Raw genomic sequence first — 23489 nt, 5'->3', positions numbered from 1 at the left:
AGACACTCTGGGGAATCAAAAAATGAAAAAGATGTGTCTTTTTGAAAGCACACAATCTAGGTAACAGGTCAGACAGAGACCAGAGAAGGAAACAAGTATTCTCATGCTCATCTCTGCAGCACCTGGCGAGGTATCTGGTAGAGAATTGCATTCAATAAACATTTGTCTCAACATATTTGCTATTTACCTCTAAGATTTTTACTTGACAAATACCACACAGTCAAATGTCTGGTCAAATATAATTCAGTCAAACAGTACTTCTTGGTATAATTAATGAGCCTTAATAAAGGATTTACAAAAAAAACTTAAACCATTATAAAGTAAGAGAAATCATTTTAATATATATATTTTCATTTCAGTCAATTCAACAATGATTTCTAATAGGCATGCAGACCCATTTAGTTTGCTTCAAATTTGTTTATATCCCAACATGCAGCAACCTTCCTAATGAGAGAGTTGAGTTGAACTATTTATTCTTAAAGAGTACAATGTACCTTGTCCTCAAAGAGTTTTATCAACTTTAACATTTTCAAAGAGCCCTATGAGGCTGCTCAATATGGTAGTTTCCCCCTGAAATTTCCTATTTGGAGGATGGCAAAACAGTCTAGAATCTTCCCCAGGCTACTAGTTGTTTGTATTCATATCACAGCTTGGCTGGCTAAGAGGTAGAGACTGAATAATATGTAGATAGCCTTCAAGTCCAGCTGAGTGAGACAGCTTCATTTTTAGAAAGGAAACCAAATCATGAAAACCCTCCTACAGTATGATTTGTTCCAGGGTCCTTTTAAGGAGGGACGTACTCCTCATGCATAGGACTTTTTATGGCTTTCTAGAGTTTTCTGCTCCAGCCAGCGTTCTCTAGCCAGGTGACTTATTGAACTTGCTGCAGAACTGAAAGCATGAAGTCTCTTGTCTACTTTCATAATTAGAGGTGGTGTTAGTCTTCTCATTTCCGGCCAAATGGATCCGACCACACTTTCAACCCTATAGAAAGAAACATGAATTAAAAACAGGATTCATTTTTAAATTTCCTATCACTTCCCTCAACCCCAAACAAAGAAGATGACATCAGAATGGAGCTGTGCGATTTCCACGGAGTTTGAGGTAGTCCGGGCAAGCTGCCGGAACCCTGGTATGGAACGGCTGGGCAGCCGTGGCAGCCAAGAAAGATTTTTAAATGGCTCAGAAACTACCCCACAGTAGGGAGATATGTATCTGGCCTAGTTAAAAAATAAATTAAAAAAAGACCACTGCCACAAGAGTTTTGGCTAATAAGCTAGAAACCTCTCATTCTCAGCCAACTTGGATTGTCTCAAAGTAACTAACCATTCAGCCATAAAGGGAACTTCTGAGCTTCTGTACAAAGCAGAATCCTGCATCAATTAAAATAGCTCACAAGTAAACAGTATTTTCCCATGAGGGTAGTGTTTAAATAGGTGCTTGGTAAATAAGTCTGCAAAACAGCTATTTATGCTTCATAGTTAATTGCACACTTGTTACATCTTTATGCCCACTTATCAAACTCAAAAGTAACATGCAAACTTGCAAAAACTATTCCGGAGTGAAATATTAAGAGGAAGTCTTAGGGTGGCAACCTCTAAAATGGCAACTGCTGAAAAATAATAACACAATCACAATCTAGCCTCAAAGTGGAAAAGATTTCTCTGCAAAGCACATACCTCCCCCCAACAATGAAGCATTTCACATGAGATTTTTGTCTTGATTTTTAAGTTTACCTGGTGGCTGCACGTCTTCTTGAACAATACCAGCTCGATTTATGGCTTGTTCCTTCTCTGAGAAACATAACAGAAAAATTACTCTTTAGAGAGGGGGTCGGGGGCAGAGTGGTGGAACTCTTTGTATCTACATGGGACAATAAGAGAACAATATATCTGAGTGCTATTAAATTCAGAGCTGCCACTGCCCAGAGCTTTTAGGTAATGGAAGTTGGATCCTATCAAGCAAAAAGACTGGATATTTTCAGTGAAAGAAAGCAAGCCATACTTCAGAAGAAAAACTCCCAATGAACATCTTTTCTCGGTGATATCAGCAGTTTGGAAAGGCAACAAAAACAACAGAAAAAGAACAATTTTGAAAGAACTAGTGGGTGTGATGCGATGAGAGCAGGGCTGTTGAATTGATGGAACAAGTACAATTAACAAGAAAACGATGCAGTTTGTGCCTAAAATGTACTCCACTGAAGGCCTAGACCCAGAGCTAAATATGCTATGTTTTTGATAGGAAATAGAGCAGAAAATTAATCTTTGGGTGGGTGGCTTTGGTTTGGATAATTGAAGCTTCCCTAATTGACTGCAGGTGCTGCACCAATTAGTAAGCACGTTCTAGTGACAGCAGCTTAGCTGATCTCTTCAGAGATGTCCAACAGGCGAGGGCCAAGAGAAATTGGGCATTTTATGTCTGTGGGCTTCAAGCACTCTGACACATCTTTCTAAGTGGTTTCAAATAAACCCAAGGGCTGTAAAAACAAAGACTTATTATTTTAAGTATCTTGACAAACAAATCGTGGCTTTTCAGCAGAAAGACTTGGAGCCAAAGGATGTTTACTAGTATATTATAGTAATTAAGTGCTGTAATCAAACTTTTGTTTTAATCAGGCTAAAAGTGTTTCTTTTAAATCCATATTTAACTCTTCTTTAATATTAGGCCATTTTCTTTATTCTGGCCTCTGGATTCTCATAAAGTTAAAAGAAACAGGGCTTTGCCAAATCGAATATTCATCGAACTTGCTTCTCTGGTGATACGACGGAAAGTCAATCCTGAGTGACCTATCTGAGGTTTTATCAATGCTAAGTTTTGCTTTGGCAACTAAAACACTGGGCAGTAGGGATCATCTGAATCTTGACATCCAATTCTAAGTGAGACAGAGAAGATACAGCCCTAAGAAGCCTCTTATAGATAATGGTGAGTTTCACTGGGCCTCTCTGAAATAGCAGATAAATGACAACCAAGTCCCTACGGACCAAGAGATGCCAAAGGATGTCTTCCATCTAGAGCAGGTGATAATGGAGCCTCTAAGGTGTCAGACTTTCTAAAATAACTCAACACAAAAGACGATCTTATTTCCTAAGAAGTTGAATTCCTATAGGATTGAGCCCCACCATGCTGTCACCATGTAAGTCTCCAAGTATAGATGTGTCTCAAACATGCTCTTAGAAAATGCCAACTAGTAGAAGACTACACTGTCATCAGTAGTGCCAGGAACAAAAATAGGTATCATTTTTCATACCTAAAAGGTCCATTCTCCAGTATTACGGAAGAAGGAAGAGATGAGTTTTTTAAAAAACACTTGATTGCCTGAAAGCGTTCTAGATGTCCAGATTTAAGAGAATCAGATAGCCTGGTGTACCAGAACGCGTTCTACAAGAGGCAGGTTGTACAAAGCCAAAGAAACTGGCAGTCTGCCAAGCATCAAAGGAAGTTGACTTCCTGTGACAACAGAATACCTAATTGTGTTCTCACCTCTTAAAATGCAATAGAGAACCAAGAGAAGAGAAAGGAATCCCTGTCTTTACACTTCCTTGCTAATTGCTAATGAGGTTGGAGAGAGGCTGAGGATTTATTTTAAATAGACCATAATCTCTTTATAATCCTTGTCCTTATGCAACCACCTCTTTTTTTGGCTTGGATGGGCAATTTAAACTGATTTGCAGAACTAGTTCTTACTGAGTGATAACTGGTATTAGCATCCTATCTACATCCCCTGGTTCTTTTATCCATTAATGTTCCATAGTGCTTGAAGACCAAAACAGTCTTATAAATTCACAGTGTGACACAAAGACACTTTATTTGTGAATGTGGAATATGCTTAAAGGCAAACAAACTGGCCCCTCGGGACTCAGCAAATACGTCTTGATGAAGCTGACAGTAGGTGTCTATTTCGCTGTCATGAGAGAAATAGCAGATGTCTCTGGGCCTCGGGAAAAGGGCAACACGGAAGTCAGGGGTTTAACTATGTGGGCAAATCAGGATAAGCTAATTACTGACTTTTCGGTAGTGAGCATATTTCTATCAGGAGTGAAATGATTAAAATGCAAATACGCAACACTGGGCTGGGAGCTTTGCAATGTCAGTTAGACAAGTCCCCTCTCCAGTGTCTCAGCAAGCCCAACTCTGCCCCCTGGTGCTAAGGCAGCGAGCTGATTTGCAGTTTTAATCGAGGATCCTTAGGTATATTATTCAAAACTTAGTAATACACGCAGATGGGCTCATTTTTGTACGGTAGCAAAAGAGTCTTAAACCCATTTTTTAAGACTTTTTTAAGTTTTAAAGTTTAAGACTTTTAAAGTCTTAAACCCATCCTTATATTAAATGCCCATACTGTGAAATCTGTGTGACTTATTACTTTATTCAACGTTCACAGCAAACGGAGGCTGCACACCCACGCACCCGCCCCTCAGCGGTCTCATTAGGGACGGTGTTCTTGGGGAGCACTAGCAGACAAAAACCTAAAAGCAGGTGCAGCATCTCACCTCGGGACCCTCTGCAGTGAGACCACCACCTCAAGAATACCCCCTCCATCTCCTCCTGCCAATGAACCAGTTAAAATACAAGCAACTCACCACCTGAGGTAATTGGCCAGATGTCAGCATCTGAATATGGACTGTATATTACATAATAGCATTGTGTCAATATTAAATTTCCTGGATTGGATAACTGTGATTATGTAAGAGAATGTCCCTGTGCTCAGGAAATACATGCTGATGTTTTAGGTATCAAAGCTCACAAGGCCTGCTACCTAACTCTCAAATGGTTCAGCAAAATAATAGTAACAGTAATATGTGTATAATCTGTGAACATACACATATCTCTATGTATGTATGTGTGTATAGACATGTCACATACATATCAGGAGAGAAAGCAAATGTGGCAAAATGTTAACAACTGCTAAATCTAGGTGAAGGACATAAAGGGATTCATTCTACTATTCTCAGATTTTCTCTGTCAGTTGCCTTTTTTTAACAACAAAAAAACACAACTGCGAAACAAGTATAAGGAAGTCCAACAACACTATTTCATGATGATTAATTCAAAGTCTCTTTTAAAAATAGCAAATATAAAATGAAAAAGTACTTTTCTAGTGCTCCCAGTTTGCTGCAGCCTGCGGAGTTACCCAGGATGGATGTGTGCCATGGGAGGGAGTGTGAGCCAGTGGCTGAGGGCACCAAGGGGCCACCAGAAGTACGGGCTCCTCCCAACGCTGGGAACACCTCTGTTTCTCACCAAGGTGTGTGATGAAACCCATGCAGCTTTGTAAGGCCTGTTAGAAAAAAAGACTTTAGTCTGTGCAATTCATTTTACTCAAGGTGAAAGGAATAAAAAGCATATTCTGAGCACTTGCCATGAAATAGGGAAAACGCCCTTTTAAGGTGAGAGGTATTCCTCATCAAGTGACTTCTCACAGGCCTGCTCCAACTATCACACACTGTGGATGGGGGCACAAGGAAAGAGGAAAAATTGAGGGGTCATGGTTCTTCCACCTTGGCTTTGCTGGCAGGTGAAATGCAGCAAATGCAGGTGAAACTGGGCTTCATTAAGCAGCAGACAAGGCTGAGGAGTTCGGGTCTAGTATTTACCCAGCAATAAATGTGCTGCTGCTGCTGCTGCTAAGTCACTTCAGTCGTGTCCGACTCTGTGAGACCCCATAGATGGCAGCCCACCAGGCTCCCCCGTCCCTGGGATTCTCCAGGCAAGAACACTGGAGTGGGTTGCCATTTCCTTCTCCAATGCATGAAAGTGAAAAGTGAAAGTGAAGTTGCTCAGTCGTGTCCAACTCTTAGCGACCCCATGGACTGCAGACTACAAGGCTCCTCCATCCATGGGATTTTCCGGGCAAGAGTACCGGAGTGGGTTGCATTGCCTTCTCTGAATGAATGTGCTAAGTGACCCTGATCGAGTCACCTAAACGTGGGGGCTGAATAAGCACAAGTTTCCTGGCAAAACCCTATGGTTTTATGCTTCTCCACATCTAACTAAAGTTAGTTAAAAATGTACAGGATCACAGGAAATGATCTTATTTTGTCTCATTTCATAGGTTGCCTTGAAATGCTGGTATTTTTAAAAGGCTACATTCAGGATCCCTGACTGGTTCTAAGACAAAAGGCAATCAGGCTTTAAGCTGTATCACTTGCGCGCTTCCCTAAACATGGGCTCTTCCCACAAACCAGGTTGGGCCGACAGGCTGAAAGCTAGAAAGTAACATCCGGACTCCCCTGCAGAAGGACTGCAGAACTAACTGAATACTCTGGTTTTGGACTGACAATTGCCATCTTCCCGGGGCTCATTTCAGTATCAGGTATCACGAGTCGAACTGACCTTGTATGCTACCTAACACTTGGTAAAGTCTGGCTGAGTTAGTGAAAGAGCTGAAGATCACACTGAATGTCAAGATGAAATTCAAGATGGCAGTCTTGCAATAGTGGTCTGTCTGCTTTTAAATCACAGAAGATCTTGGATTTATTTTACATAAGGGGCCTTCTGCCTCTTTTCTACTGCCTTGAGGCTTATTTCACCAGGGGCTCGGGAACCTACCTACCCCTATCCAGGCCAGCCAGCATCAGTCAAGCTGGCCCAGCTGAAAGGTCCCGCAGTGACTCGGCTCTTGGGCCCTACATGGCCTGGATTCCTTGCCAGCCTCTGGCTCCCCTTGTCAAGGACTGGGTGTCTGCCCAGGCCTTCCAAGGACTGTGGGCTTCCCCTTGGTCTGCCCAGAATTCTGGGGACCACAGAGGTATGAAGGAAGCTCAGAAGAAAAACAGCCAACAAGAGAGGCTAAGAAGGAGTGGATGAAAGGCAGGAACAAAAGAGCAAAGCCAGGAGTGCTGGTGGAGGTAGGCCACCAAGCCCGAGGAAGAATGCGTCCCGAGGAGGGAGTCTGCCTGGGGGTCATGCCTCTCACGTGTAGTCACCCAACCTCCTGAGTCACAAAGAGAGCAGAAGCCAAGGTGACCAAGTCACACCGCCGTCTAGCTGTATCCATGCCCACCCTTCCTCCTCAGCTGGTAGAAGAAGTGTCCCACCTTGGGTCCAAGGCTCCTCCTCCATCTGATGTCGAGATTCCCCCACCTCCTCCAGCAGCCTTCTTTATCCAGAGACCCTCTTGGCTCCCTGATGCTCCCAGACGAAACAGAACCACCACCCCCCTAGCCTCCTTGACCAGCTGCAAATACAATTCCTCATTCTCTTCTTCAGATAGCCCAACATCTTTATATAGTCAACCTAATATCCCATTTACTCTTCATCTGCTGCAATCTGCCTTCTGCCCACTGTCAAACCACTGAAAGCACTCTTAACAAAATAGCCACTGAGCTTCACCTTCTTTTTGCTAAATCCAATGGATATTTTCAGTTTTTATCTTCCTTACTGTCTCTAAGCAGCCAAGCCCTGCTGATCACACCCTTTGCCATGAAGAGCTATCTTCCTGGGGCTTATGACTGCAGCCTCTTCCGGTTTTAATGCCCTCACTCTGGCCATCCTTGTCAGTCTCCTTAGAAGGTCCCTCCTCCTCTGACCGCTTGCTCTTCAGACCTTCAAGTGCCAGTGTTCACCTGCATTCTGTCCTGGACCAGCATGTCGCTTTCAATCTCGGAATGCTGCCTGGAGCCCCACCTGCTGCAGTGACTCCGCTTCCCATCTGATGCTGAAGATGGGCCATCTCTAGCTCCAGCTCAGATCCTGTGGCTTGGCTCCAGATTGGCACATCCCACCACCTAGGGGAAATCTCCAGGAGCACATCCAGGTACCTAACACTCAATACATCCCAAACTGAACCAGCCTGTCCCCTCATCCCCCAAACAGACTCCATGTATTCCTTAAAGCCTAGTACCACATCTCTTCAACTGCTGGAGCCAAAAAGCTGGGGGCCAGTCTCCTTCCTCTCCCTTGCTTGCCCTTGAGCTAATCAGTCACAAATCCCTGTAGAGGATTTATTTCTTAAACCTGGCTCCTGAATTCAGTCCTTCTGCCCTGTCCCATAACCACCGGCACTCTGGTGCAGGCTATTGTCATCTCTCCTGGAAGCACAGCCTGCCTGGGTCTTGGCCTTCTTACCTTCAACCGTGGCCCTTCCGGCCCCTCCGTCAGATACAGTCAGAGATGCCTGGAAAGGCTGAATCTGATCACCTTGCTCTCCTGATTAAAACATTTCAATGATTTTCCACCCTCTGAGGACAGCAGAGAGTTATTCAAGTGTTTTAAAATAAGCAAATGAGATGATCAAATTCCAAGTGCAAACGGCACAACGATAGGCTTTTCAACAGGCACAGTGGAAAACCTGGAGTTCTATACATTTTCTGACACACACACATGTATTTTCCCAGTTACAAATTCTCACCAAAGAGACACAAAGATGTATTTCAGAATGAAGACAACTGAAACTAGAAAGGTGTGAGACAGACAGATCAGTGAATAAAGAACCTGAGTCAAGAGAGACAATCAGTGACTGTAAAACGTTGATGGTCCTAACCATCAACCTAACCTAATTGGTTAGGTTGGTCCAACCTAACCAACGTTAGGTCCCAACCTAACGTTGATGGTTCTTGCTCCTGGGGAGCAAGAAACACAAGGCAGGAGGGGTGGGGAGTGTGGGACAAGAGCTAAGGCCTTCTAAGGTCTTTGTTTATTTCATAGGAGGTAAAGATATTGACTAGCTCTCAGTTGTCAAAACAAAAGAAGAAAAACAGAATGTAAAACTTTCAAACTAGTAGAGGGCAAGAAAATTAAATAAAGAAGCCTTGAAGCAGAAAAGGAGAGAAAAAAAAAAAGAGACAGGATTAAATAGAAAACATAAGATAGGGAAAATAATTCAACATTTTAAAGATTATCAGACTGGACTTTAAAAAAAAAAAATCCCAGTTTGGGTTGCTTATAAGACTTAAGGACAAATAAAGGCTAAATATAAGAGAATATATATACCAGGAGAACACTAACCCAAAGAAAGCTGGTAACTATGATGATATTAGACAAAACAGAATTGGGGAGGAATGTTAGGGGGTAAAGAGGACTCTTACATGATGATAATTGAAAAAAAAAATTCTTCAGAACATTCTAGATTGGGAGCAACAACTAATATGGCCTCAAGATATATAAGTAAGAGAATTAAGAATGATTTGGAACCATCATACACAGAACTCTGTACCCCCAAAGAAGAGAACATACCTCATTCCAAGCATGCAGGGAACATTCACAAAAACTGACCTGTATCAAGTCACGAAGCAAATCCTGACCAGCATCAGAGAATCAAAATCACATGGTCTGAATTCTTTGACCACAAATGCAAAGAAGGTAGATAAGCAACAATAACGTAACCAGAAAGACCAGAGTGGCTGCAGGGTAGAGAACGGGGTGGTTGTGGTGCTGGTGGAGCAGGGAGACCAACTCAGAGCACAAGGAGTGGGTGGCGGGAGAGGGGCTGGACATGCGTGGGGCAGTGACATGAGAGAAGAGCTCTGACTTGTCCAGCCACATATATCCAGCACCTAATACAGTGCCAGGCACACTGCTGTTAGAACAGCAGGTTTTTAAAAAATAAAAAGAAGGCTAAATAAATGTTAGCTGAATGTGCTGAAATGAATCGAAGCTCCGTCCTCACAGTGCATCTCCATGACCTGGTCACTAACGCCTCACCTGGGTCTGAGCATCTGCTTAAATCTCCTTGTTTCACTTCCCTGCCTCTGTAGCTCCTTATTTTTGAAATGTTTTTATGGGATTCCTAATGTAAAAATATGAGCTTCCCTGGTGGCTCAGCGGCAAAGAATCCATCTGTGAATGCAGGAGACACAGTTTTGATCCCTGGGTCAGGAAGATCCCCTGGAGAAGGAAACGGAAACCCACTCCAGTATTCTTGCCTGGCAAATTGCATGGACAGAGGAGCCTGGAGGGCTACAGTCCATGGGTTGCAAAGAGTTGGACACAACTGAGCAACCAAACGGAGAAGGCCCTGGCACCCCACTCCAGTACTCTTGCCTGGAAACTCCCATGGACGGAGGAGCCTGGTGGGCTACAGTCCATGGGGTCGCTGGGAGTCGGACACAACTGAGCGACTTCACTTTCACTTTTCACTTTCATGCATTGGAGAAGGAAATGGCAACCCACTCCAGTGTTCTTGCCTGGAGAATCCCAGGGATGGCGGAGCCTAGTGGGCTGCTGTCTATGGGGTCGCAGAGTCGGACACGACTGAAGTGACTTAGCAGCAGCAGAGCAACCAAAACAAAAACAAAAAATCAGTATTTCTATACCTTTTATCTCATTTAATTCACTCCAAAACATGTAAATTCAGTCCTACAAACTTCACTGTTTACAGATGAGGAAACAGGCCAGGCTCAGAGAGGTTAAGTAGCTCATCTTAAAATCCTCTTCTAGGAAGGGACTTAGACCCTCATCTGACTGACTCCCTCTATCCTCTTAGGCAGTATGGTGCCCTGGTGTAATAGTGAACGGCACTGGTTCAAATCTGGGACTCACTGGTTGTGGGTTCTCGAACAAGTTAACTGTTTTACACCCCAGTTTGTCCATGTATAAAATGGGGATGATGATCACATAGCAACTACCATAAAAGGTTACTTTTGCACCAAATGGGTTACTATATTAAAAGTGCTTGGAAGAGTGTCAGACATATAAACCGTTTTCAATACATATTACCTATACAGTATCATTTACCTGTTTAAGGACTCAGTTATAACTCAGATAACAGTGTCCAAATTAATTAAAAGTGAACCAGAAACGTGGGCAGGTGTTGACTGCCTTACATTTAAAAATGCTGATATTGTAGCCACACACTCAGTGTTCACATAAAAGGCCTAATTTGTCTGTCTTAAAGTGACTCAGATAACCATAGACTATGGACCTGTAAGATTGTTGTTGGGAGACACAGCACAAACCCACACCCTGAACCAGAGGCCGGTTTCTCAATCTCGGCACCATTGGCATGTTGGGCTGGGTATTTCTTTGTTATGGGTGGCTGTCCTACGTGTTGCACAAACTTTAGGAGCCTGGCCTCTATGCGCTAAATGCGAGTGGCACACTCACCCACCCCACCCTACCCCATGGCACCCATTTTGTGACAAGCAAAAATGTCTCCATAGAGAACCCCAGGGAGACAAAAATCACCCCTAGTTGAAAAACCACTGCTAGTCTTCCTAGACTGAAACTTTGCTAGGGGGATCCAAAGCAGACCCTCTTGACCCAAGTTCAACTCTAGAGGCTATCATAAAATAGAGTGAAGCAAGGATTCTGTAAGGAGGGATGACACAGATTATGCAAGGCCTCACTCAACCCCATTTTTATTTACCCCGCACATGGGCGCACAGAGACAGGCTGGAAGGCAGAATGCAGAGACCATTTCAATCCCAGGTGATAAAAAAGAAGCTGCAAGGAAATCTGAGTGTGTGCTTAAAACGCTCTGTCACAGAAACCAAATGTTGTAGCATTTGTAATGGGCAGAGCATTTACACGGAGCTTTCGGCTTTAGATCGCCAAGCTTTCAGCCTCCGCTAATATTCTCAAGGGGCAGGGCTGGCCCTCTTCCATCTTCAACATGATTCAGGTTTCCTGGAGAACAAAATGAGCCTCTAATGCCTGATATTTTCTCTCTGACAGATGGTTTCAGATGTATCAAAGTGCTAATCCTTGCTGAGGTATAGGTCTCAAGGAAGGAGAGTTTGGCTTTTAGAATGATAGGACTTGAACGATTAAGGAAGAAAATTACTCCCAGGATATTCGCCATTGTCATGTGAGCAGCCGGCTTAAAACGAAGGAAGACAGCAGAATGTGAAAAAAAAGATTTGAGAAAGGAGAGGAAAAACTCAAAAATCCAGGTTAACTGTTCAGGTTCAAAACATGTCCGCTCAATGACATCTTTGGGAGCGGAAATGAAGTGCCATAAAAACACCTTCAAGCTCAGGATAATGAGGGGCCATCCCTCCCCACAACATCACCATTCCCAGCTTCAGGGTGTGGAAGAAGGCCCGGAAAGGAAGGCGGAAGTTGGAATATTAGTCTTGCCACTTACTAGCTGTGTGTCCTTGGGCGTGTAATACAACCTCTCTGAGACTTCCCATCCATAAAACACTTAATAATAACCTGCCTCAAAATGAGGTTAAATAAATTAAGTGATCCAGTATTAGTTGCTCAGTCGTGTCCGACTCTTTGTGACCCCATGGACTGGGGCTCCCCAGACCCTTCTGTACCTGGGATTCTCAAGACAAATACTGAAGCAGGTTGCCATTTCCTTCTCCAGGAGATCTTGGCAACGGGCTTAATGAAGACACATCAAAAAGCCTCCAGTGAATACCAGTATGAACTAGGATTTAGTGTTGACCTACTATGTCAATTGCTTTTATTACCACCTCTAAGTCTCACCAGATGCCAGGCAGTTTTAAAGATATACAGACACAAGAGACGCAGGTTCGATGCCTGGATTGGGAAGACCCCAGTAGGAAATGGCAACCCACTCCAATATTCTTGCTTGGAAAATTCCATGGTCAGGGTGGCCTGACGAGCTAAAGTCCATGGGATCGCAAAGATTTGGATACGACTGAGCGACCCAGCACACACGCAGGCACGCGCGCACACACACACACACACACACACACACACAGATAACTACTGCTGAGGATGGTGAAGGTCTCAGAGGTTGAGTCACTTGACCTCGGTCACCAAAGTGCACACAGCCAGAGTCGAACCTGGATCTCGCTGACTCGTGAACCAACCTCTGTCCATGGCCCCACGTGGGGATGATGAGGGAAAGCTGGGGAGTTACTAGGGCCAGTCGGCCGCGTGGGGTCAGAGATCACTGTCACCGGGGCCGGGACGCCGCGTGGGGTCAGAGGTCACTCACTGTACTCCTCCAGCCGCATTAAGGGCCGGAAGTAGATGGGGTAGAAGGCGGCGCCGATCAGGGAGATGAAGCCGCCGAAAATGAGAGCAGTGCGCAGGTTCCGGGACATGGCTCCAGCCGGGGCTACCCGGATTCTCCGAGTGCCCGGGACTCTCCAAACCCGGCTCCCGCCGGCTGGGCCTTGACCCCGCTCGGAAGAGGAGGAACAGCTTTCGCTTCCGGGCCTTGGGGGCGGGGCTAGAAGTTGGGGCTGGGCCGAGGCAGAGCGAGGTGGGAGCAGGGGTGGAATCAGAGGCGGGGCCTAGGGGTGGGTGGGGCTAGGGCGAGGTGGGGCGGGGCCTCAGGCCCGGCGCACCGCCTCCCCGGTTGTCCCGGAATCGCTTAGCGCCCAGCAGGAGCCAGCCGCCGTTAAGAGTGGAGGTTTAATTGCTCGTTGCTCTCGGTTCCCAGTCCCTCTCCCAGCTGCTACCCGCCCAGCCTAGTTTTTCTCTCAGCTGCCCCACCCACCACTCTTCTGACCTCGTCTACCACTCCCTCCTTTACTAACCACGTTTCTTGGTTCTTTCCCCGCAACTGATTTGTTTTTCCTGACTACACTAGGAGGTGGAGGATCTCTATAGCTCGTTGATTTAATCCTCATGTCTTTTACTAAGTCACTTAAGTCGTGTCTGACTCCGTGCGACCCTATGGACTGTAACCTGCCAGGTTCCTCTGTCCATGGGATTCTCCAGACAAGAATACTGGAGTGGATTGCCGTTTCCTTCTCCATATCTTTTACAGGTGAGGGAATCTTGGCTTGGTTGAGCGGATTTGGACAAGTCACTTGGCCTAAAGGGCGATTTGAGGGGATTAGAGACAAAAGTGCAAAATGCCTGGCCAAGAAGGCCTGCAAGGGATTCTGAAATCGGAGCCACAGGAGCTTCAGAACCAAGATTAACCCGGGAGGAATGTTATTTCAACATCCAAGCTACAAGCAAATCTTTTCCGACTGATTTTCCATGTCCTCCTCTCTCCTTCCCCTTGCTGGATGTCAGGGTTATGGATGAGGATAGAAATTGAATAGAGATCAGCACAGGGCAGGGAGCCAGCAGCCAGTCCCACTGAAGGGACCTTGGGGCTCTGCCTTGTTGCCTGAGGTGGGAGCCACTGAGGACAGACATCTGCTTCCTCTTCCTATGATTGCCATCCTCCAGGCTTCTATGTCTGCTCTGCTGGCACAGGACCCACCCAGGGGTACTGGCAGCTGAGACTAAGATTCCTTGGGCCTTCACTCAATCCTTTATTTGAAAAAAGAAAGATACCAGCTACTGGGGGCTGCGGAGCAAAGAAGATCCCAGCAAATATTGACCCTAGCATCATTATTAGTTCAGGAAATAATTTACGATCCTTCAGAAATGGTGTAGAGGGCACAGGTTTCCTCTGTTTTGGTACTTTTGCAGTTGAATCAAGCTACTATTTATTTCCATACTTCCAGAAGCATGTAAATCAGGTGTTTGATATTTCAGCAGGTTTATGGACAGTCTTCTATGCCCCGAGCATCAGGCAAAGTGCTTTGGGAGGCACAAAGATGAATAAGATGTGACCCTTGTTCTCCAGGATCCTGCCAAGTGGATGAAGAGAAAGGACATATACATAACAAGATAACTGATGACCCAACTCAGCCTGTTGCTGGTGAGTGATAAGGTCCTGTGGGCTACAGGAGTTCAGAGGAGGAAGACAGATGACTGTAGGGTGAGACAGCTGGTCCTCGGGCGCTTGCAAGAGCTTTTTCGGATGAAGACAGAAAACTTCATGGCAAAGAGGAAAGCTGCAATGCATGCTTTATATCACATGATATAAAAATCCCAGGTATAGGACTTCCTTGGTGGTCCAGTGATTAAAGAATCTGCCTGCCAGTGCAGGGGACACAGGTTTGATCCCTGGTCCTGGGAGATCCCACATGCTGCGGAGCAACTATGCCTGTGCACCACGACTACTGAAACCCGTGCTGTAGAGTTTGTGTTCTGCAACAAGAGAAACCAGCACAATGACAAGCCAGGGCACCACAATGAAGAGTAGCCCCCCGCTTGCTGCAACTAGAGAAAGTCTGCAGGCAGCAAAGAAGACCCAGTGAACCAAAAAAAGAAAATCCCAGTTATCGCGTACATTTTAGCCTCCCAGCATCCACTTCTCTTTCTGTTAATAATACCCCAAATATCTTTTGGCAGACCACTTTTCTCCCATTCTCAATCTATGAGGTAAACTAGACCTTCTCCCCCTAACTCCAACCCTTACTCTTTCCCAGCTCTGAATGTTAACCATACAACCAAGCCTGACCAAGCTCTCTTGCTCATCACAGGGATTGATTGGCACTAGACTCAGGTCTGATTGTCCAATGTGACTGTATCCTCCAAGCCAAATGACGCACATAGAGCCAACCATAGTTTATCCCAGCTGCTGGGAGGCTGGATTTGAACTTGAAGGCATGAGACCCTGGAACTGCTGGGGACCACTGTTTGGAGACTGAGAATGAGGACAGTACAGCAGAGGAGCTGAGAGTTGGGGAGAAATCAGATGCTGACACTACATTTGAACACCCGAAGCCAATTGTGCCCCCAAACAGATTTCTCAGTAACATGAGCCAATAAAGTCCCCTCTTCAATGAAGCCAGTTTGAGTTGGCTTCTGTCTTTTAAAACAGAAGGAGTTGCAGATGAAATCACCATGGGTGTGATTTCATTTGCTCAACACCTCCACAAGCTCCAAATCAAGGATTACCCTATTATTTAGATCACAATACTGAGAACCAGAGACCTCACACCATTGACTGAGCCAGGGCCAGGGCTGAACTCTCAAGATTCCTAATCGGATAGGCTCTTCCATGACATCCTACTGTCTTTGTGAGCAGACTTGGCAAATGGCTGATGGAGTCCTATCCACGGTGTGTGTTAAAGCCAGTGCAGAGGGTGCCAGGATGTCCTTGTGAGGTACCAGTGGCGCCTCCAAGGCAGGAACAGGACTAACATGGGACAGATGAGCCACCCCTCTCCCCAAGGCAGTGTGGCAAGTAACTGGTGGTTCTGCTGCCCCCTCTTGTTGAACCGGAGGTATCAGCCTGGTGAACAGCCAACCTATAATCTATACAAATGTCATGTACAGATTGACATGTACAAATGACAAGATAAGTGATATATTAGCATCATTATATTGTCACTTGCCTGCCATTGACTCCTACCAGATACAACTCTGATCCCAAAGTTCTTCCCCTTTCTGAGAATCCCATTGATCTACAGATTCAATCAGCAAATACTTATTTTGAGCCTACTCCAGGCAAAGCCCTGTGCTGGTTGATCAGGAACACAAAAAGGAAGCAGTCAGATCAGTATTTGCATATCTGATCGAGGTTCACAGAGCCAGGTGCTGGTGGATGCAACAGTGAATTGAGAGGAGATTCTGTTGTCCACGTGGTGGCTACAGTCTGGCAGAGGTATTGGCTGTGGATAGTAATTACTTTTTGGACACTCAGCCTCTCCTAATGATACCTCCTGGTTCTTTTCTGAGGATGACCTTTCATCTTGGCATTCTTGATTGGACTATAAATCCAGGGGCCCTGTGCGTTCCTAGTAGTACTGACACCAAGGCTGTAGAACACTTCCCCTGTGCCAGTCACTGTGACAGGTTTACACCATCAGTACTCACCAACACCTGTAGATAGGTATCCCCATTGCAGGGGCCGAATCTGGAGCAATGGAGAAAGGACTAGCTCAAGGTCACATGGCTGGTAAGTGGCAGAACCTGGATACAAATCCATGCTGTCTAGCTGCAGAGACCAGCCCTTACCACCCCTCTAAACTGACTTGCAAAGTTAGTGAGCTCATGTTGTCTGAGTATGGGTTGCTCCAACCAGGCCCAGTTGTTCTTTTTCTCCTAGAAATAAGAATCATGAGGATGATGACACAAGGACAGACAGCACTGTTGCAGTGGATTTCTTCCATTGCTAATGTTCTGGTAGGATTATGGCATATCTCCCACTTGCCTGAGGTCCTAGGTGTGCACTTGCCTCGTCCCATCTTGCAGCCTGATTCTCAATTGTTTGTTGTATTCTACAGGTCACCCCATATGCTTCTGATAAACTCCCTTTGGATTTCAGTTAGTCAGAGTCAGTTTCAGTTGCATGCCACTAGGAGCCCTAATAGATAAAGAAATGCCCACAAATTACCTCCAACACACAGCAGAGATGAAGGGCTTGGAGCTTCATAGCTGTGCTAATGTTTGTGAATGCTAAAGGAGGTTTGGGCCTGGGAAGGTATTCACACAAAGGGAGAGAGAGCTCAAGGGATGAAGGGAGAAGGGATGCAAATCAAATATGTCAGAAGTCCTAGGGTGCATATTTTCATCTCAATCACCGAGCGAAAATAAAAGTAGGTTTGGGCTCCTATGCGGTACTTCCTCCTTCTTGCCTTGCATGTGAAGATTGAATGCTTGAAGGAAGCAGACCACCAGTGGTGTCTCTCGCGGAGTTCAGACAGACATCAAAGTTAATCCGCTCTCTGATCTGAGCAAAATGTGACGAGGGTTTCCTGGGACAGCAGCTCTACTAATTGTGGCACTGCAGCCCAGCTGCTGTATTTTTAGACTATTGTGGATTCCCAAGAAGTAGCATCACCTTCTGCTGGAAAACAGTCAGACTAGAAGCCTGGGGTTTGGAGAGGAGTGAGATCTAACACAGGACCCTCTAGACTTGTTCTTTTGAGAATACGAGAGGAAGCCAGGGAAATGCTTCCCTGTTTTTCTTGAGCTCTGTGGCTCTCTCAGTCCCTACCTGTCTGTATAAATATTTCCAATTTAGATCACTTGTCAAGTTTTTCTGCTTTGATGTGTTCTTTATATCTAAGAATTGAACTGAATTGAAAGTCGCTCAGTCGTGTCAAACTCTTTGTGACCCCACGGACTATACAGTCCATGGAATTCTCCAGTCCAGAATACTGGAGTGGGTAGCCTTTCCCTTCTTCAGGGGATCTTCCCAACCCAGGGATCAAGCCCAGGTCTCCAGCATTGCAGGTGGATTCTATACCAGCTGAGCCACAAGGGAAGCCCTTATATCTAAGAGATTTCCCCCAAATATCCACCTTGGCTTCTCTCTTGCCACGCTATCCACCTTACAGTTATAACTAGTGTCTTTATGACTTCTGGGTGTCTAGACCCAGCCTCATGTGCCTGATGGCCAGCTTCAGGTTCAAGACCCACTCACTCCTGCTTCCCTTGCCCATCACTTTCATGGCACTGGCTTGATTTGAGGCCTTGCCTGCTGACCTTGGCTTTGGCTGTCCAACTTGTCTTGCATGTGTCACCCTCTTCAGCCACCAACTGTCTCATTTGTGGGACAGCCAAAATCATCTTCTGAAACCATAGATCTGGTCAATCAGTTCTGCTCTTCTCAGAAGCCTTCAGTGTCTCTGTAAAGGATCAGGACCTATCATCCAGGACCCCAGGCTCTGGTCAACAGGCCATTAAAGCACTTCTGCCTCCATGTGTTTCCGCTGCATGAGAGAATAGTGCTCTTCCTCTTGGCTGCCTGGCTCTGTGCCCGTGGCCATGGTTGATTGAATCAGCAGGGTTGAAAAACCCAGACCATAGTCAAAGACCCCAAATCTCTGTCTAAATGGGGAATGGGCTTACCCAGTCAGACTCTCTGCCCCTGGAATTTCAGCTGGTAGATCAGGGCGCATTGGAGCTCAGCAGAGGGAGTAGAAGTTGGACAGATGAACAGGAGGAGGTGGTAGCAGCACGAGGGGAGCTCTGAGTAAGCCAGGGTGATGAGCTAGTAGAAGCTGTCAGAGAAAAGCTGGGTTGAGTAGATGGGGGAGGAATTGCCTGGGAGTAACAGGAAGCAGGGCATGATGGAGGAGAGTGAAAACCAAGATTTACAAATCCTGCCGCTGAGAAGTAACGAGATACCTTAAGCTAGAGGACTGCCTGGGATTCATGTATTCATTCATTGATTTCTACCTGTTTTATGGAGCACGTGTTATATGCCAGACACTATTCTAAGAGGATGAGATGGTTGGATGGCATCAGCGACTCAATGGATATGAGTTTGAGCAAGTTCTGGGAGATGGTAAAGGACAGGGGAGCCTGGTGTGCTGCAGTACATGGGGTCGCAAAGAGACATGACTGAGCGACTGAACAGCAACATTTTTAAGTGTTAGACAAAGTCCTTGCCTTCGTGGTGCTTGTATTCTAGTTGGGGAGGTAAATAATAAATAGACAAAAATAAATGGGGACAGTTTGGCAATTTCTGACAAAACTAAACATACTCTTCCCATACAACACCAAAGGAGCTGAAAACATCGGTCCTCTTAAAAGCCTGCATGTGGATGTCTGTAGCAGCTTTGTTCAAAATTGCTGAAATGTGGAAGCAACTGTTGCAGGAAAGGGGACCCCTTCCAGGGCCTGAAACTGGGCTCTTGTCTAACACTTGGAAAAGAATTGTCTGAGGAGACACGTGCTGACAAAGCAAGAGATTTTATTGGGAAAGGGTGCCCAGGTGGAGAGCAGTAGGGTAAATGAACCCAGGAAAACTGCTGTGCTGCGTGGCTGGCAGTCTCAGGTTTTATGGTGATGGGATTAGTTTCCGGATGGTCTTTGGCCAATCGTTCTAATTCAGAGTCTTTCCTGGTGGTGCACACATCGCTCACCCAAGATGGATGCTAGCGAGAGGGATTCTGGGAAGTGGACAGACACGTGGTATCTCCTTTTGACCTTTCCCAAACTCTTCCGGTTGGTGGTGGCTTATTAGTTCTGTATTCCTTACCAGGATCTCCTGTCATAAAACAACTCGTGCAAATGGTTACTATGGTGCTTGGCCAGGGTGGGCGGTTTCAGTCAGTGTGCTTCCCCTAACACAACCACTATGTCCTTCAGTAGGTAAATGGATAAATTGTCTGTGGTACAGACAATGGAATACTATTCAGCACTAAAAAGAATTAGCTATGAAGGAAAAGACTTGGAGCAGCCTTAAATGCATATCACTAAGTGAAAGAAGCCACTCTGAAGTCTACATACTATGTGACTTTCTAGAAAAGGCAAAACTATGGAGATGATAAAAAGATCAGTGTTTGCCAGGGTTAGGGAACAGGGAGAGATGAATAAGCAGAGCCCAGAGGATTTTAAGGGCAGTGAAAATACCTTTATGCTTCTGTAATAATGGATTCCTGCAATTATACATTTGTCCAAATGCATAGCGTACACAACGCCAAGAGTGAATCATAACAGTAAGCTATGGATTTTGGATGATAATTATGTGTCAGTGTAGGTTTACGGTTTGTAACACACATTCCACTCTGGATGGTGATGGTGGGGGAGGCTGTGTGTCATATGAGAGTAGAGGGCATACGGGAACTGTCTGTACTCTGCCCAGTTTTGCTGGGAACCTAAAACTGCTCTGGAAAAATAAAGTCTATTTTAAAAAACCCTCCCCCCACCATTAGAAGAGGTTTAGTAAGCTGTTTTAATTTCTCCAGAAGCTATAGAGAAAAGAAACGGACTTTGAAGGGGGAAAAAAATCCATGTTATAATAAAAAACTGGGGGTGGGGGAGGGATTACTCCAGATGAAAAGAAAATAAAGAGATATTTGATAGATAGATAGACAAAATAAGAAGTGCTGGAAAGAAAAACTGAGCCAGCAAGGGGCTGGGGTTTGGGGTTGGAGTGGGGGATGGGAGGGCAACTATTGTTACTTAGGTGTTAAGAAAGGCCTCTCTGAGACAGCGGCAGACATCTGAGTGAAGGGAAGGGAGGGGAGCCCTGTGAATATCTGGAGGAGGAACCATCCAAGTGGAGGGTCCTGGGTGCAAAAGTGGTGAGTGCACGGTATGCTTGCTATTCTAAGAACAGAAAGGAGGTCTGTGTGGCTGGAGCGGAGTGAACAGAGGGGACATGGAGGCGGCGCAGGCAGGAGCATGGTGCCCAGGGGCATCAGAGGCCTCGCGGAGGACTCGGGATGTTAATGTGTGTGTGATGCGGTGAGCCACGCGGGATCCCCAGCAACCTTCCAATGCTGCCATCTCTTGGGGAAGTCCAGTTGCTCTATGGTTTTCATTCTTTGCACGGACGCCTTCCTTACCCACGGGACCCCCTTGTTTCCCACAAAGCCCTTTTACTCAGAAGAGCAGAAATCAGTTTTCCTTCCTGGCAGCAAAGTGATTCCCTCCCCATTATTTGACCGCAATGACCTTCTGGGTTTCTTTTTCCTGTCTCTCCCAGCACCTACCTCTGGCAGCCTTATCTGTTTGCCAGATGCTAAATGCCGCTGCCTTTGCCTGCCTGGCGCCTTTGCTCTCACTCTTCCCTGTGTCCGGGTGGCTTTCTCCCCAGAGCTTCTTGTCACAGTCCTTCTCTCCCAGGACATTCTCAGACCCCTCTTCTTCTAGGAAAGCTTCTAGATCACTTGACTTTAAATGAACTGGTCTCTCCAAAACTCCCATTTGAATTATTTTTGGCTGCATAACTAGCTACCCCAAACTTAGCATTTAAATATTAAAATGATGTTTTACCATCTCTTGAAATGCTGTGGCTTTACTAAGCCTTTTTCTGCATCTCAGGGGTGTCTGGACGCTGGTACAACTGAAGTCGGCCAGGGGCCTAGCTGGGCTGGACCATCTAAGATGGCTCACTCCCATGGCTGACAGCTGATGCTCAGTGAGTGCCAATGAGAGCACCCATAGGTGGCATTTCCCAGCATGGAGATTCTGTCCTGAGAGGGATTATCCCAAGGAAGTCAGGAGGGAGCCACAGACTTCTGATGGTTTAAGACTTGGAAGGCACATTTGGAATCATTTTAGCAAAGGTCATGGATGGACTAGATTCAAGGGGCAGGAGACTGGAGCATGCGATGGGGGCTAGACCTCAGTTCTGCAGTTAACTTTAATCCACCACAGCTCTCTTGGTTCTTTACCCACATACTGATTAGAATGTTTATCTCCTTTTGTCTGTATTATAATACACATTATAATACACATCATTTGTGTTTTTATCTCACATACTAGATTTTAAGTTTCTAATGAAAAAGGCAGAGGAACCAGAGATCAAGTTGCCAACATCTGTTGGATCATAAAAAAAGCAAGAGAATTCCAGAAAAACATCTCAGTTCAGTTCAGTCGCTCAGTCGTGTCCAACTCTTTGCGACCCTATGAACCACAGCAAGCCAGGCCTCCCTGTCCATCACCAACTCCCGGAGTTTACCGAAACTCATGTCCATTGAGTCGGTGATGCCATCTAACCATCTCATCCTCTGTCGTCCCCTTCTCCTCCTGCCTTCAATCTTTCCCAACATCAGGGTCTTTTCAAATGAGTCAGCTCTTCGCATCAGGTGGCCAAAATATTGAAGTTTCTACTACTTTATTAACTATGCCTAAGCCTTTGACTGTGTGGATCTCAACAAACTGTGGAACATTCTTAAACAGATGAGAATATCAGACCACCTTACCTGCCTCCTTAGAAATCTGTATGCAGGTCAAGAAGCAACAGTTAGAACTGGACATGGAACAACAGACTGGTTCCAAATTGGGAAAGGAGTATGTCAAGGCTGCTTGTTTATTTTACTTATATGCAGAGTACATCATGTGAAATGCCCAGCTGGATGAAGCATAAGCAGGAATCAAGATTGCCAGGAGAAATATCAGTAACCTCATATGCAGATGATACCACCCTTATGGCAGAGAGCAAAGAAGAACTAAAGAGCCTCTTGATGAAAGTGAAAGAGGAGAGTGAAAAGTTGGCTAAAAATTCAACCTTCAGAAAACTAAGATCATGGCATCCGGTCCCATCACTTCATGGGAAATAGATGGAGAAACAATGGAAACAGTGAGAGACTATTTTCTTGGGCTCCAAAATCACTGCAATGGTGACTGCAGCCATGAAATTAAAAGACACTTGTTCCTTGGAAGAAAAGCCATGACCAACCTAGACAGCATATTAAAAAGCAGAGACATTACTTTGCCAATAAAGATCCATCGAGTCAAAGCTTTGGTTTTTCTAGTAGTCATGTATGGATGTGAGAGTTGGACCATAAAGAAAACTGAGTGCCGAAGAATGGACTTTTGAACTGTGGTGTTGGAGAAGACTCTTGAGAGTCCCTTGGATAGCAAGGAGACGCAACCAGTCAATCCTAAAGGAAATCAGTCCTGAATATTCATTGGAAGGACTGATGCTGAAGCTGAAACTCCAATACTTTGGCCACGTGATGTGAAGAACTGACTCATTTGAAAAGACCCTGATACTGGAAAAGATTGAAGGCGGGAGAAGAAGGGGACGACAGGGGATAAAATGGTTGGATGGTATCACCGACTCAATGGACATGAGTTTAAGCAAACTCCAGGAGCTGGTGATGGACAGAGAAGCCTGGTGTACTGCAATCCATGGGGTGGCAGAGAGTCAGACATGACTGACTGAACTGAATGAAAGATTATATCTTCTCTAAAAAATTTATTTATTTGTGCCAAGTCTTAGTTGCGGCATGTGGGATCTAGTTTCCTGGTAAGGGATAGAACTTGGGCCCCCTGCATTGGGAGTGTGGCGTCTTAGTCACTGGACCAGCAGGAAAGTCCTGAGATTACATCCCATTTAACTCAGTTTTGTCAGTGTAATAACCACAGTA

At 45.4% G+C, this 23489-nt stretch overlaps 1 protein-coding gene and 1 long non-coding RNA gene across 3 annotated transcripts; one reads left to right on the top strand and one right to left on the bottom strand.

The window, feature by feature from the left end:
* Positions 1-316: 316 nt before the first annotated feature.
* On the bottom strand, positions 317-13070 carry SMIM20 (small integral membrane protein 20). Of its 2 annotated transcripts, XR_009494799.1 has the most exons (4): positions 12854-13070; positions 5360-5443; positions 5092-5278; positions 1736-1793 (listed from the first exon to the last, which is right to left on the bottom strand). XR_009494799.1 is itself a non-coding variant. In NM_001145428.1 (3 exons), the coding sequence occupies exons 1-3, from the start codon at positions 12960-12962 to the stop codon at positions 947-949; spliced, it is 204 nt and encodes a 67-aa protein (NP_001138900.1). In that variant the 5' UTR covers positions 12963-13070; the 3' UTR covers positions 317-946. The 2 variants fall into 2 exon arrangements, 1 of the variants encoding a protein (NP_001138900.1); NM_001145428.1 differs by lacking the exons at positions 5092-5278; positions 5360-5443 and adding an exon at positions 317-984 and having other exon boundaries at positions 1737-1793.
* Positions 13071-13144: 74 nt separating this feature from the next.
* Positions 13145-15498, top strand: LOC112447060 (uncharacterized). Its single transcript, XR_003035118.2, has 2 exons — positions 13145-13273; positions 15192-15498. It is a non-coding gene; the product is annotated as an uncharacterized lncRNA (long non-coding RNA).
* Positions 15499-23489: the final 7991 nt, after the last annotated feature.

The sequence above is a fragment of the Bos taurus genome, chromosome 6 (genome assembly GCF_002263795.3).
Source record: "Bos taurus isolate L1 Dominette 01449 registration number 42190680 breed Hereford chromosome 6, ARS-UCD2.0, whole genome shotgun sequence".
In the NCBI taxonomy this organism is placed as follows: Eukaryota; Metazoa; Chordata; class Mammalia; order Artiodactyla; family Bovidae; genus Bos; species Bos taurus.
This window is presented reverse-complemented; position numbering and strand designations above follow the sequence as displayed.

Bases quoted from the DNA above. Each gene is read 5' to 3' on its own strand.
- SMIM20 (NM_001145428.1), bottom strand. From the start codon at position 12,962: ATGTCCCGGAACCTGCGCACTGCTCTCATTTTCGGCGGCTTCATCTCC. The intron at 1,794-12,853 runs GTGAGTGACCTC...TATGTTTCTCAG, and splicing joins AATGCGGCTGGAGGAGTACA to AGAAGGAACAAGCCATAAAT. The intron at 985-1,736 runs GTAAACTTAAAA...TTCTTTCTATAG, and splicing joins AGAAGACGTGCAGCCACCAG to GGTTGAAAGTGTGGTCGGAT.